The sequence below is a fragment of the Camelus dromedarius genome, chromosome 24, assembly GCF_036321535.1.
Source record: "Camelus dromedarius isolate mCamDro1 chromosome 24, mCamDro1.pat, whole genome shotgun sequence".
In the NCBI taxonomy this organism is placed as follows: Eukaryota; Metazoa; Chordata; class Mammalia; order Artiodactyla; family Camelidae; genus Camelus; species Camelus dromedarius.
The window spans coordinates 26,231,688-26,246,220 of NC_087459.1; the positions used below are offsets into that span (position 1 = coordinate 26,231,688).

The following is a 14,533-nucleotide window of genomic DNA, read 5'->3' on the forward strand; positions in this document are numbered from 1 at the left end:
TAAAATGTTGGAACCTGAGAATACATAATAATGAATGTCATTTTAGACATTTTTTTTTTCAAGATTCTGCTCAACTTGTCCCTTCAGAAACGAGTGAGGACCCTGAAGCCGAGGTGAAAATTGAAGGTCAGTAGCCAAAAGCCTCGTCACATTCACGCTGCCAAGTAGAGTTTTAATTTCTTCTCAAAGGATTACTGCAGGGAAAAGATTGAAATCGATGTGTGTATACGGATGACCAGAGCAGCCTGTGTTCCCATCAAGTACCCAGCGCCCTGGGCTTTTTAGAGAGCAGAGTTGGACCATGCACATTAGTCCTGGCCGGGGCGGGGCTGGACTGTGCTGGGTCTAGTGAGGAAAGAATGAAGTGGGGGACGATGAGGGGGGAGGGAAAATGATGAAAGGGGGAGAGGGGGACGGGAGAGAGGGACTGGTTCACTCAGAAATGCATCCCTTCTCCTACTAGAATGGGACAAACAGAGGTCAGGAATAATCAGTGACCTCAGTTCAGGTGCAGATATCCAAAAGTGACGTTCAAAGTGTGATTTAGCCAAGGTTGATTTTTATAATACCCACCACGTAAGACTATTTTCTTTAAAATACTTACACACTGACAGGTCATCTCTGGGTTTTTGTTCATATGTTTGCTTGTTTTAAAAACCACATCCAAATAAAATGCAGAAAGTCAGCTATTAAAAATAAATAAATAAATATTTAAAAATTAAAATCACATCCAACAGTTATAAACGTATTCTAAGATATTCTTTATAATTAAAGGGGTTTTTTTTGAAACGTTTTTTATTTTTCAGAGAATCAGAGTAAGACCATTTATCCTGGATTTTGTGGATTTTCAGCCCTTGTAGTTAAAAGAATGTGCCTGTTTTCTTTCCTTGTGATCTTCTTAGACGTCTGCTAAAAAATATTTTTCTCTCTGCTGCTGGAGTATGAGCTGATTCCAGAGCATCTTCCTAATATGAGAAGTTCTCTTATTTTATATATTTAATAATCTTATGAGGTCACAGATTTAATGTCATTAGGTATAAAATTCTACCTGAGCATTTAATCAAATCTCACTCACCTGAACAGGTGTGATTTAATTAGTAAAATCTGAATTAGGAGACAGTATCAGATAATTCCAATTCTATCATTTTTCAAAACATGATTTTGAAAACATTTTTCAAAACATAAATCAAAAACATGATTTAACAAGAAGACAGTAGTATTTAGATAATCATGTATAAACTCTACAAATTATGCTTTTTAAATAAACATTTATCCCCTTGAAGTTGTATTTACTTTTTTTTCCCCTGGGTGAGTCCTTTTTATTTAGAGATAATATTACTTTGTTTGAAATATCACAGGGTCTGAATTGGCTTTTCCACGACTGGGAGAATTTTGAGATGGAATGAGTGTTCCATTTCCTGATTTGATACTTCTGTTGTATTTCACTTATTTGAATTCTAAAAGTGCTTTCATCAAGTTGATCGTTTTAGGTGGAGGATAAACCTCTGTCATTATTTATAACAGAGAAAAAGTGGGTGCAGCGGAAGTGCCCAGCAGTTAGACGATGGGTCTTGATGCTCCAACTGGAAAAATGCGCAGAGTACGTTCAGTGAAAAACAAAACCATCTGGCTCAAGGGGAGGACCAAAAGAAATCGTATTTTACAGTAGGGTCTCAATTTTGTTTAGAAAAATTATTATACAGAAAGGAGAAAACATAGAAGAAAATACGAAAGAAGAAACCCTACCAGCAGTACGGGAATGATGCATGAGTGCACTTTTCCTCCTTTTCCCTTTCATCCTCTCCCTCGTTCTCCACAACAAGCATATGCTACTTGTTATTAGGGGAAAAACTGGGGTATCGATAAGGTCTGTGTGAACGGACAGGCTTTTCTGGAAATTGTGTGCCGATGCTGTCAGGCTTCAGCACAGAGGAGATGCTTCCTGTCCAGGGATGGTCATCCTGACCCACAACCAGGAGGGCACGTATCTTCAGATGGATTTTCCATTAGTGAGGACGGATTTGTGCTGATTGCATGTACCCGGTCAGTGGAGCCTGAGTAGATTTGTGGATAAAACGTGATATCTACCGGTTTCAAAGTACTATAAGGCTTCAACGTGGCGTCAGGTACCACGATTCTGAGCCATACAGGAAGATTTTTTTTTCCTTAAAATTCCACAAAAGGAAGGGCGAAGGTATAGCTCAGTGGTAGAGCATTTGCTTAGCATGCACAAGGTGTGGGTTTAATCCCCAGTACCTCCATTAAAAAAAATTAACAGATACACATTACTATATGTAAAATAGATAAACAACAAGGACCTACTGTATATCACAGGGAACTAGATTCAGGATCTTGTAATGAGCCATCATGGAAAAGAAACTGAAAAGATATATATGTATGTATGTGTATGTATAACTGAAATCACTTTGCTGTACACCTGAAACCAGCATTGTGAATCAGTTACACTTCAGTACAAAATAAGAATTAAAAAGAGCTAAACATAGAGTTGCCATATGACCCAGCAATTCCACTCCTAGGTTTCTGTCCAAGAGAAATGAAAACACACAAAAAATGTGTGCACGTAAAAACTTGTATAATTGACCCTTGAACAACTGCTGGGGTTGAGGTGCGAAACCCACAAATAGACAATCCACATGTAACGTTACAGTCTGCCCTCCAGACCTGAGGTTCCACTTCCAGGGATTCCACCAACCATAGATCAGGTAGTATAGTATTTATTGAAAAAAATAAATCCACATGTGAGTGGACCTGAGGGCAGTTCAAACCTGTGTTGTTCAAGGGTCAACTGTACAAACATTTATAGCAGCTCTTTTCATAATAGCTGAAAGGTAGGAAAAACCAAATGTTTATCAGCTGATGAATGTATAGACAAAACATGGTATAACCCTATGGTGGGGTACTATCCAGCCATAAGAACACAGTGAAATACTGATACACACAGGGATGAACCTTGAAGACATCATGCTAAGTGAAAAAGGATCACATGTTGTACGATTCCATTTAAATGAAATGTCCAGGTAGGCAAAGCTATAGAGTCAGAAAGCAGGTCCGTGGTTGCCCAGAGCTGGGGAGGCTTCGGTGGGAGGTTTAGGAAGTCACAGCCAGGGGGTATGGGATTTCTTTTGGGGATAATGAAACTGTTCCAAATCTGATTTTGGTGATGGATGCAGAACTCTGTAAATATTCTAAAAGTCATTAAATTGTACACTTGAAATGTGTGCACTGTATGGCATGTGGATCATATCTTAACAATACTTTTTAAAAAGTAAAAAAAAATTAAATAAACCTAATTAAACCCCTTCCCCCCACCCAAAAAAAATTCCACACACACACACAAATCCTTTAAGTACTTAAAAAAAATTTTGGGGTGGGTGAAACTCATATTGCAGAAAATTAACCATTTTAGAGTGAACAATTCAATGGCATTTAGTACATTCACAGTGAGGTACAACCACCACCTCTACCTAATTCCAAAACATGTTCATTTCCCCCAGAAGAAAACCCCATGCCCACTAAGCTCTCACTCCTGGTCCCCCCTCCCACTCGGTCCTGGCAACCACCAATCCAGTCTGTCTCCACGGAGTCACCTAGTCTACATTTTTCTTAAAGATGGCATTATACATCATGTGAGCTTTTGTGTCTGGCTTCTTTCACTTAAAACGTTCAAGATTCATCCATGTTGGCACAGGATGTCAAAACTTCTTTTTTGAGGCTGAATAATATTCCAGTGTGTGTATAAATCACAGTTTATTCATTCTTCCATTGATGGCTTGTTGCCGTAACATATTTTTAAGAAAATAAAGAATATAAACTACTATACATAAAATAGATAAGCAACCAGGGCTTCCTGTATAGCACAGGGAACTATATTCAATTTCTTGAGTAATAACCTATAATGGGAAATAATCTGAAAAAAAATTTATATAACTGAATCATTTTGCTGTACACCTGAAACTGATACAACATTGTAAATCAACTGTACCTCAATTAAAAAAAAAGAATATTAAGAGAAAAGCCCCACGTTAGAATCAAAGGGCAGTGCTGATTCGAATGCTGGTTGACAGAAAACGTCCTCCAAAGTGGCCCCCACACCGCGCTGTTGTCTGTGGGGCAACACGACTGTGCAGGGAGTACAGGCCTAACCACTCTTCTCTTCTGGATAGCAGCTTTCCAAAAAGTTATTTGGTAAATGATTTTGCCACCCGCAAGTGAACAAAGGACTGAAGCATTTGGAAGTCCATCTGTGGGTGTGTGCTTGTCCTTCCCCTAGTGAGGATTATTGTGATGACACAGCCTGGGGAGCCAGAAGAGCAGTTTTAAGCTAACCGAGAAGGTAACTCATCAGACAGCTGGAAAACAATGATCGTTCATATAAGGTGAGAGTTTTAGAGAAGTTAAGACTTAGACCCATTTGTGAAAATGTCGTCCATTTATTTGAAATGTGCAGGGTCATTAGAATGGATCAACTGCCAATTTATGTATTAATTATAGTTGGATTTTGATCAATTTTTAAATCATGCTTGGTGTGTTTTGTGGCTAGATTTTTATATTTCGAGAAGTCAGCTTTAGGGAGAAAACATTAACCCTTTATCAGAACATAACCCCTCATCTTCTGACACTAGCTTTTAATTGATTCTAATGCCCTGAACTTGGTTCTGGATTTTTTGGAGGCTCAGCAGTGTTAAGTACCCGTGAAAGGGTTTTGGTTTTTTTGCTTTTTTTTTTTATTAAGGTGATGATGGAAGCTCATGGCAGTTTCAGTAATCTCTCAATATGGAACCTGATTTTTAAGAATCAGACTTACCATGATTTATCAGAAAAAAATGAATAACTTTGAGGTCAAGAACAACCAATTTTCTCACATTTCCTCCAAAAATTCTGTGTTTGGAGCAGCACAGGACACTGCAGGAAGACCTGGGGGCTTTTGCTGATCGTGGGGCTCCTCATGTCCCTTTGAGGGCTTGCTCTTCAGATGCAGAATCTCAAATACCCAAGTGGTTGATCATTCACAGGACACAGGGACTGAACTTTGAGTCCCTCAGAAAGGACTAGACAGGCTCATTTACATTTCTCACCCAGAATGTAGGTGAGTGTTGCATTGTGTTTATCATCTGACCAGAGATCATGATAACATCAACTGTGCTTTTAAGGGCTCTGTCTGAGCCCTTCCTTGACTGTCAAATCATTTTTCATAGGAAGTCTGCTTCTTAAGTGTCCTCTTGGACACATTTGTATGTCTTATTTCCTTCCTCCCTCCCTTTACACGGAGAATAACAAAGGAAGTATATTTTTAAACACCCTTCTCTTTAAATCAAATAAGACTGACAAGTATCAGGGGCTGCGAACTGAATAAAAGCCATGGTGCCCTTTCCCCTTTGACATCAGTGTTACACTGCAGAGGCTCAAATATCTGTCAATGTCAAGCCAGCTTGTTGTTCTACAGCTGTGTGTTCTCTGAAGGTTTAAAAATTCAGCCTGGACTTCTGATCAGAGTGGCACTTTGGTATTTTTAGAGGAGAATTGGCCTGATATTCTGTAAGTTCTGAATTTCAATTTCTGTCTTAAGGGAACACCAGTTCATCCAGTATTACAAATTCTGCAGCAGGTGTTGAAGATCTTAACATTGTTCAGGTGACAATTCCAGGTATGAAATTCCATCTGGCCTTATCATAATTTAGATTATATTTTTCATTTTGTTATATTTTAACTGTTTTATGACATGGATTACTTTTCTTTTTAGCTAACTTCACTCTATCAGCTAAGGAAAGACAGTGCAGGACTAAAACATAATTCATAACACTAGTTTGCTTGTTTGTTTAACTCTTTTCAGATAATGAGAAGGAAAGATTATCAAGCATTGAAAAGATAAAACAACTAAGAGAACAAGTCAATGACCTCTTCAGCCGAAAATTTGGTAAGTTTTTATATTGTTGCATAATCAAAATTTATATATTTGAAATATTCCTTTTTAATTCAGTATTTTATCTAAGAAGTTGATCTTTCTGTGAAGGAGCTGTGATCAAAATTAGTGTGTATTTTTACTGAAGAAGTTTTACATGGAAACGCTAATTACATCATCATATTAATAGCTATCTTTATCAAATCATTATGTTGTACACCTAAAACTAATATAGTTTTATATGTCAATTATATCTCAAAAATCAATTTAAAAAATTGTTTTAAATTTTATTTACATATTTTTTAACAGGGGTACTTGGGGATTGAACCCAGGACCTCATGCATACTAAGCAAATGCTCTGCTACTGAGCTATACCCTCCCCCCTAAAAATTTTAAGATAACAATAGCAGCTATCTATGACTTACTGACTTCTTATCGTGGCTCAGTGTTGTTTTTAGTGCTCCACATGGGATTCATCATTTAATCCTCACAAAGACGTTTTCAGGTAGATAATATGATACTCCCTGCTATACTATCTGTTGCCAATTTCAAATCAATGAAATTATTCATGCATCCTAGCACCGCTAGAAAATAAAGTAATAATGGCTGATCATCTGTGTTGTCCCTTGATGTGAATGATTTTAAAACCTGGATATTAAAGATAAAGCGCGGCTTGGGAAAAGCAAGTAACAAACTCAAGTAGTTGTATGCTGTTTGTCTCATCGCAGGTGAAGCAATTGGAGTGGACTTCCCCGTGAAAGTTCCCTACAGGAAAATCACCTTCAACCCTGGCTGCGTGGTCATTGACGGTATGCCCCCGGGGGTGGTATTCAAAGCCCCCGGCTACCTGGAAATCAGCTCCATGAGAAGGATCTTAGATGCCGCAGAATTTATCAAATTCACAGTCATCAGGTGTGTGAGAGTTCCCTGCTTGGTCAGGAAAACAATCATACCTTGCCCAGGGTAGCCAAGCAGGGGCACGGGGGTTCTCACCCCAGGAGGTGGGCAGTGGGTCCCTGCGGTCAGCGGCTGCCTCAGTGCATCGTGTGCCGCTTCTGGGAGCTGTGTGTCCGCACTCCTGTTTCTTGGTAATTGTGGGCAGCCTGCCTTCGTTTAGCCTAGCGCTGACACTCACCAAAGTTTGTCAAGTAGAAGTGAATGGACCAGAGAGGAAAGGTGACCTTTGTGGCACTCATCAATGTCTCTTTCTTTTCAGACCACTTCCAGGACTTGAGCTCAGCAATGGTGAGTAATCTGGGGGTGAGAAGATGGTCCCACCCCCTGCTGTGTGGCATGAGCCATCTCAGGGTCCTTGCTTCGGCAGCCTCGAGCCTCAGAGAAAAGCATGCCACTCTTCATGTACGTTTTGGTTTTCCTGCTTCTTATAAAGCCCTTTCATTCCGTTGCTTGAGTTTTATCAGCCAGGCATTTTTGTCTGCTCTAACGGTTTACTGGAGCTTGCTGAGTGTGATGACAGTCTTATTCAAGAGTCCTTTATGGTGGGGGCTCGTGTCATAATACCGAGCTGCTATCCTGTCTTAGTTGGGAAACAGCATTGGTCTGTCCACCCCGGTCCCACTGCCAAGATCTCCCACGCCTGAACTCCCCACAGTTCAGAACCAACAGGGGTGCTGCCTGGCACAGCAGGGGCTCTCAGAGCCCCCTCCAGTGCTGAGGTTGACTTCTGATTGAGCGATGTCCCAGTAAAAACACTGTCAAATATTTTTAATGTCTCCCCTGGAGTCGTTGCAAGCAAATCAAAATTCTATTGGGTTTTAAAGCAGAAGGTGTAGAGATGTTCCCAAGAGTTCAAATCACTAGGGGACCTCCTTATTTAAAGTTGGAAACTCGGGGGGAGGGGGCATAGCTCAGTGGTAGAGCGCACGCCTAGCGGGCACAAGGTCCTGGATTCAAACCCCAGTACCTCCATTAAAAAAATAATAAAATTTTAAAATTTTAGAACCTGAAATGTTCTTTTAAAATGCACAGTTAAAGGGGTAGAGGTACCTCTCAGTGGTAGAGTGCCTGCTTAGCATGCACGAGGTCTTGGGTTCAATCCACAGTACCTCCATTAAAAAAAAATAAATAAATAAAAATATGTGACTTTAAAAAGTAATAATAATAATAAAATAGAATAAAATAAAATGCACAATTATTACTCCTAAACACACCTGGTTGCTAATGGCTTTTTACATTTTTAATAGCTTTATCATGGCATAATTTACATACCATAAATTTCACTCATGCAAACTATACACAATCCAATGATTTTTTTTAGTAAATTTATGGAGTTGTGCAACTGTCACCACAATCTAATATTACAACATTTCCATCATCCCCACCAAAGATTCCTCCTACCCATTTTTCTTTTAATTGAAGTATAGTCAGTTACAGTGTGTCATTTTCTGGTGTACAGCATAATGTCCCAGTCATGCAGATGCATACATCCTCCTACCCATTTTTAGTCATTTCCCGTTCTCACCCCCAGCCCCAGGCAACGACTCAATTGACTTTCTGTCTCTGCGTACATTTTCTTCATGTACATTTTTATACCTGTGTTCTCTCGAAGTAAAGCTCACCTGCACTGTGGCCAGGTTCCTTAAATTTAAAAGAAGTAGGTTCTGTGAGGTTCTGTGCTATCACCATCTTTTGTGACTCACAGCCAGTAAATCACATGCCTTCTGTGCTCATTCCTTTCTCTGTTACTTCAGAGTTCTCTTGAAAATCAAAGGGAAAAAAGGAGATGTTAAAATGCAGGTATCTTTCAAATCATTCCGATTTAAACCAGATATGGCAAACATAGCCACTTGCCCAACCTCACCAAAGATGTTTGGCTCACATGCCTTTTAAAAAGGGGGAATTAGTGGCCAACATTGGAAAACCACGGACTTTTTCATAAAAATCCACTTCCAGGTTTTCTTTAGAAATCTGAGGAACCAGCCAGGGTGGGGCCACGTCCCCTCTGACAACATTTTGCTGGAAGCTCTGAGCATCAGCTGTCCCTCCTCTGCAGGGCTGGGTTACTCTCCAGTTCCCACCCACCTCCACAGCCCCCCAGTCCCCACACCCCTGCCTCCACCGCTCAGCTACTTTGTCCCTTGCATTTGTCATCATGCTCTTGCTGGTGTTGTTGGGTTTTTTTTTTTTTTTCATTTTTTTCGGGGGGTGGTGGGCAGGGAATTAAGTTTATTTATTTATTTACTTACTTTCTTTTAGAGGAGGTACTGGGGATTGAACCCAGGACCTTGTGCATGCTAAGCATGCGCTCTACTATTTGAACTATAGCTTCCCCCCACCTTGCTGGTGTTTTTCTAACAGTCAAGCTAAAAGAAAAGTGAACTCTTTCTTGTCTCCATGCCTCTGTCAAAAGTGGGAAAAAGAAAGATCGACCAGGAGGGCCGTGTATTTCAAGAAAAGTGGGAGAGAGCCTATTTCTTCGTGGAAGTGCAGAATATCCCTACGTGTTTAATATGCAAACAGAGCATGTCTGTGTCGAAGGAGTACAACCTGAGGCGCCATTACCAGACCAACCACAGCAAGCACTACGACCAGTACACGGAGAAGGTGCGCGAGGAGAAGCTGCAGGAGCTGAAGAGAGGGCTCAGGAAGTACCTCTCAGGGTCCTCAGAAACCGCGTGCCCTGAGCAAAAGCAAGTGTTGGCCAACACGAGCCCAAGGGAGCGCGCTGCTGCCGTCCAGCCCGTAGAAGATGTGGCTGGGAACCTATGGGAGAAGTTGCGCGAAAAAATCAAATCGTTCGTGGCGTACTCCATCGCCATCGACGAGATCACAGATATAAATAACACCACCCAGCTGGCCATATTCATCCGGGGCGTCGATGAGAATTTTGATACGTCAGAAGAACTCTTGGACACGGTACCCATGACAGGTACAAAATCTGCAAATGAGATCTTTTCGCGTGTTGAGAAGAGTCTCAAAAAGTTTAACATCGACTGGTCAAAATTGGTCAGCGTGGCCTCAACCGGCACCCCCGCGATGGTGGATGCCAACGACGGACTCGTGACAAAGCTGAAGTCCAAGGTGGCGATGGTTTGCAAGGGCTCAGATCTGAAGTCCGTTTGTTGCATTATTCACCCGGAATCGCTCTGTGCTCAAAAGTTAAAGATGGACCATGTCATGAGCGTGGTGGTTAACTCTGTGAACTGGATCTGCTCCCGTGGACTGAACCACAGTGAGTTCACGACTTTGCTGTATGAGCTGGACAGCCAGTACGGCAGCCTCCTGTACTACACAGAGATTAAGTGGCTCAGTCGTGGGCTGGTGCTGAAGAGATTCTTTGAATCGTTGGAAGAAATTGATTCCTTCATGTCCTCCAGAGGCAAGCCCCTGCCTCAGCTGAGTTCCCAAGATTGGATCAAGGACTTGGCCTTCTTGGTCGACATGACCATGCATCTGAACACTTTGAACCTCTCGCTCCAAGGCCATTCCCAAATCGTTACACAGATGTACGACCTGATTCGGGCATTCCTGGCCAAACTGTGCCTTTGGGAAACTCATTTGGCAAGGAATAACCTGGCCCACTTTCCCACCCTGAAGTCGGTTTCCAGAAATGAAAGCGATGGACTGAACTACATTCCCAAAATCGTGGAGCTAAAGACGGAATTCCAGAAAAGGCTGTCTGATTTCAAACTCTATGAGAGTGACCTGACCCTGTTCAGCTCCCCTTTCTCCATGAAGATTGAAAGTGTGAAGGAAGCGCTCCAGATGGAGGTTATTGATCTGCAGTGCAACACAGTCCTAAAAACCAAATATGATAAGGTTGGAATACCAGAATTCTATAAGTACCTGTGGAGTAGCTACCCGAAGTACAAAAACCACTGTGCAAAGATCCTCTCCATGTTCGGGAGCACCTACATCTGTGAACAGCTGTTTTCCATTATGAAACTGAGCAAAGCTGAATACTGCTCCCAGTTAAAGGACTCCCAGTGGGATTCAGTGCTCCACATCTCGACGTGACAAAACACACCCCTCAGTGACCCATGGGCTGGTGGTCTAGAATCCTCTAGGCCCAAGGAGTTGTAAGATAAGAAAATGAATTATTCGGTATTTCTGATTTTCAGTTTTTTTCCACTTGGACTCGGAAATATAATTTGCAGTTTCATACCTGTTTGTATGACATTTTATGCTTCTCCACAGCCCAGTAAAAATCAAGAAAATTTTATTGTATCTCTGGTAGTTGACTCTTTTTACACCTGGCCTGTTTCACTCACTCACATACATGCTTGACCCACTTCGGCACAGCTGCATCCCAAAGTTTAACTCAGTCCACAGCGAAACAGAGATAGAGGTATATACACACTGACGGTACCTGTGCACACACATCTATCTCCCCGCCACGTTTGCACGGCGTCCTGTGTGACCTCACACGTTTTCAGGTTGAAGGAGAATCAGCTGGAGATGTAGTCACATATGGTGGTGTCCCTTTATTATCCATCTCTGCACCCACTCGAACCCCGAAAGGTAAGACTGAAAATGGAAAATCCCAAAATAAATAACATAGACTTTCAAAGACTTAGTTGAGGTTTGGAATTTTGGGTTTTTTTTAACTTTATTCTGAAATAATTTCAAATTCATAGAAAAGTTGCAGAGATGAAAATAGTATGAAGAACACTTAATGCCCCTTGGCCAGATTCTCATATTGTTAACATTCTACCCCTGTTGTATCATTTGTCTTACGTTTAAGTCTTTAATCCATTTTCATATGGGGTGTAAGAGAGTGGTCTGGTTTTCCCAAACATCATTTGTGGAAGACTGTTCTTTCCCCATTATATATTCTTGGCTCCTTTGTTGTAAATTAATTGACCACATATGCATGGGTCTATTTCTGGGCTCTCTCTTCTGTTCCATTGATTTATGTGTCTGTTTTAATGCCAATACCATACTGTTTTAATTACTATAACTTTGTAACACAGTTTGAAATCAGAGTGTGTGATGCCTCCAGCTTGCTCTTTTTCAAGATTGCTTTGGCTATTTGGAGTCTTTTGTGGTTCCATACAAATTTTAGGATTGCTTGTTCTGTTTCTGTGAAAAAATACCACTGGAATTTTGATAGGGATTGTGATGAATCTGTATATTCCTTTGGGTAGTATGGATGTTTTAACAAGATTAATTTTTTTGCAATCCATGAGCACAGACAGACTTATCTTTCCATTTTTTGTCTCTTTCAATTTCTTCCACTAATGTCTCATACTTTTCAATACACAGATCTTTCACCTCCTTTGTTAAATTTACTTGTAGGTATTTTATTCTTTTTGATGCAATGGTAAATGGGATTGTTTCCTTTCTGATAGTTCATTATAAGTGTAAAGGAACACAACAGTTTTTTGTGTATTGATTTTGTATCCCGCAGCTTTGCTAAATTTGTTCATTAGTAGAGTTATTAATGGAGTCTTTAGGGTTTTCTGTATATCATGTCACCTGCAAATAGTGACAGTTTTACTTCTTCCTTTCTAATTTGGATGCCTTTTATTTACTTATTTTCTTTTCCCTAATTGCTCTGGCTAAGATTTCCAATACTATGTTGAATAAAAGTGATGAGAGTGGGCATTCTTGTCTTGTTCTTGATCTTAGAGGAAAAGCTTTTAGCTTTTCACCATTGAGTATTATGTTAACTATGAGCTGGTCATATATGGCCTTTATTATGTTGAAGTGTGTTCCCTCTATACCTGCTTTGTTGAGTGTTTTTATCATACATGGGTGTTGAATTTTGTCAGGTGTTTTTTCTGCACTTACTGAGATGATCACATATCTTTTATCCTTCACTTTGTTAATGTGGTGTATCACTGACTGATTTGTGGCTGTTGAACGATCATTGCATCCCTGGAATAAATCGCACTGGACCCTGGTGTGTGATCCTTTTAATGCATTGTTGAATTTTGTTTGCTAATGCTTTTTTGAAGATTTTTTTCATCTATGTTCATCAGGGATATTGGCCTGCAATTTTCTTTTTTTGGGCTATTCTTGTCTAGTTTTGGTATCAGGGTAATGCCAGCCTCATAAATTGTGTTTGAAAGAGTTCTCCTCTCTTTTATTTTTGGAAGAGTTTGAAAGAGTTTGAAAAGGAGTTGGGAAGAGTTTGAGAAGGTGGCATTAATTCTTCTTTGAATGTTTGGTAGAATTCATCAGTGAAGCCATCTGGTCCTAGACTTCTGTTTGTTGGGAGGTTTTTTTTTTTTTTAACTACTGATTCAATCTCCTTGCTAGTAATTGGTCTGTTCATATTTTCTATTTCATCATGATTCGGTCTTTGTAGGTTGTATGTTACTAGTAATTTATCCATTTCTTCCAGATTGGCAAATAATTGTTCACAGTAGTCACTTATGGTCCTTTGTATTTCTGTGGTATCAATTGTAACATTGCTTCTTTTGTTCCTGATTTTGAGTCCTTTCTTTTTTCTTGGTGAGTCTAGCTAAAAGTTTGTCCGTTTTGATTATCTTTTCAAAGAACCAGTTCTTAGGTTTACTGATTTTTTTTCTGTTGTCTTTTTAGTCTTTTATTTATTTGTGCTCTAATCTTTGTTACTTCCTTCCTTCTACTAACTCTGGGCTTCGTTTGTTCTTCTTTTTCTAGTTCCTTGAGGTGTAGAGTTGTTTGAGACTTTTCTTGTTTCTTGAGGTAGGCATTTATTGCTATGAACTTCCCTCTTAGAACTGCTTTTACTGTGTTTCATAAATTTTGATATATCACATTTCCCTTTTCATTTGTCTCAAGGTGTCTTTTAATTTCTCTTTTGATCTCTTCTTTGACCCATTGGTTGTTTGTAACTTGTTGTTTAATCTCCACATGTTTGTAAGTCTTCTGGTTTTCTTCATGTAATTAATTTCTAGTTTTCATATCATCATGGTTGGAAAAAGTGCTTGATATGGCTTCAGTCCTCTTAAATTTATTGACTTCTTTTGTGGCCTAACATATGATCTATCTTGGAAAATGTTCCATGGGCATTTGAAGAGAATATAGATTCTGCTGCTTTTGGATATAACGTTCTTTAAATATCTGTTAAGTCCATCTGGTTTAACATGTCATTTGAGGCTAAATTGGGGTGTGGAGAGGTAATTAGGTTAATTTTTTAAAATGTTTTTAATTTTTTTTCTTTTTTATATATTTTTAGTATGTTTTTTATTTTATTTTTTTAATGAAGGTACTGGGGACTGAACCCAGGACCTTGTGCATGCTGAGCACACACCCTACCACTCAGCTATACCCTCCCCCACTCCTTATTGATTTTCTGTCTGGATGACCTATCCATTGATGTATATGAGGTATTAAAGTCCCCTACTATTTTTGTATTGCTGCCTGTTTTTCCTTTTAGGTCTGTTAACATTTGCTTTATATATATATTAGTGCTCCTATGTTGGGTGCATAAATATTTACAAGTATGTCCTCTTATTGGATTGACTCCTTTATTATTATGTAATACCTTTGTCTCTTATTAGTCTTTGTTACAACATCTATTCTAAGTACAGCTACTCCAGCTTTCTTTCCGTTTCCGTTTGCATGAAGTATCTTTTTCCATCCTTTCACTTTCAGTTTGTGTTATGTCCTTACATCTAAAGTGTGTCTCCTTATATCTACAATTTTTTTTGTCAGTTAAGG

General features: G+C 39.7%; 1 protein-coding gene and 1 long non-coding RNA gene across 13 annotated transcripts in view; one reads left to right on the forward strand and one right to left on the reverse strand.

The window, feature by feature from the left end:
* Positions 1 to 11,107, forward strand: part of LOC105089688 (general transcription factor II-I repeat domain-containing protein 2) — a 43,471-nt gene extending 32,364 nt beyond the window's left edge. For 2 of the 12 annotated variants that reach the window (XM_031432770.2, XM_064478602.1), the window contains 6 exons: positions 64 to 126; positions 5,588 to 5,665; positions 5,852 to 5,935; positions 6,649 to 6,832; positions 7,137 to 7,165; positions 9,291 to 11,107. In XM_031432770.2, the coding sequence (XP_031288630.2) occupies positions 64 to 126; positions 5,588 to 5,665; positions 5,852 to 5,935; positions 6,649 to 6,832; positions 7,137 to 7,165; positions 9,291 to 10,897 (2,045 nt within the window). In that variant the 3' untranslated portion in view covers positions 10,898 to 11,107. The other 10 variants (XM_031432771.2, XM_064478603.1, XM_064478605.1 and 7 more) reach the window with 9 other exon arrangements.
* On the reverse strand, positions 61 to 9,138 carry LOC135319232 (uncharacterized). Its single transcript, XR_010377704.1, has 3 exons — positions 8,500 to 9,138; positions 605 to 686; positions 61 to 194 (listed from the first exon to the last, which is right to left on the reverse strand). It is a non-coding gene; the product is annotated as an uncharacterized LOC135319232 (long non-coding RNA).
* Positions 11,108 to 14,533: the final 3,426 nt, after the last annotated feature.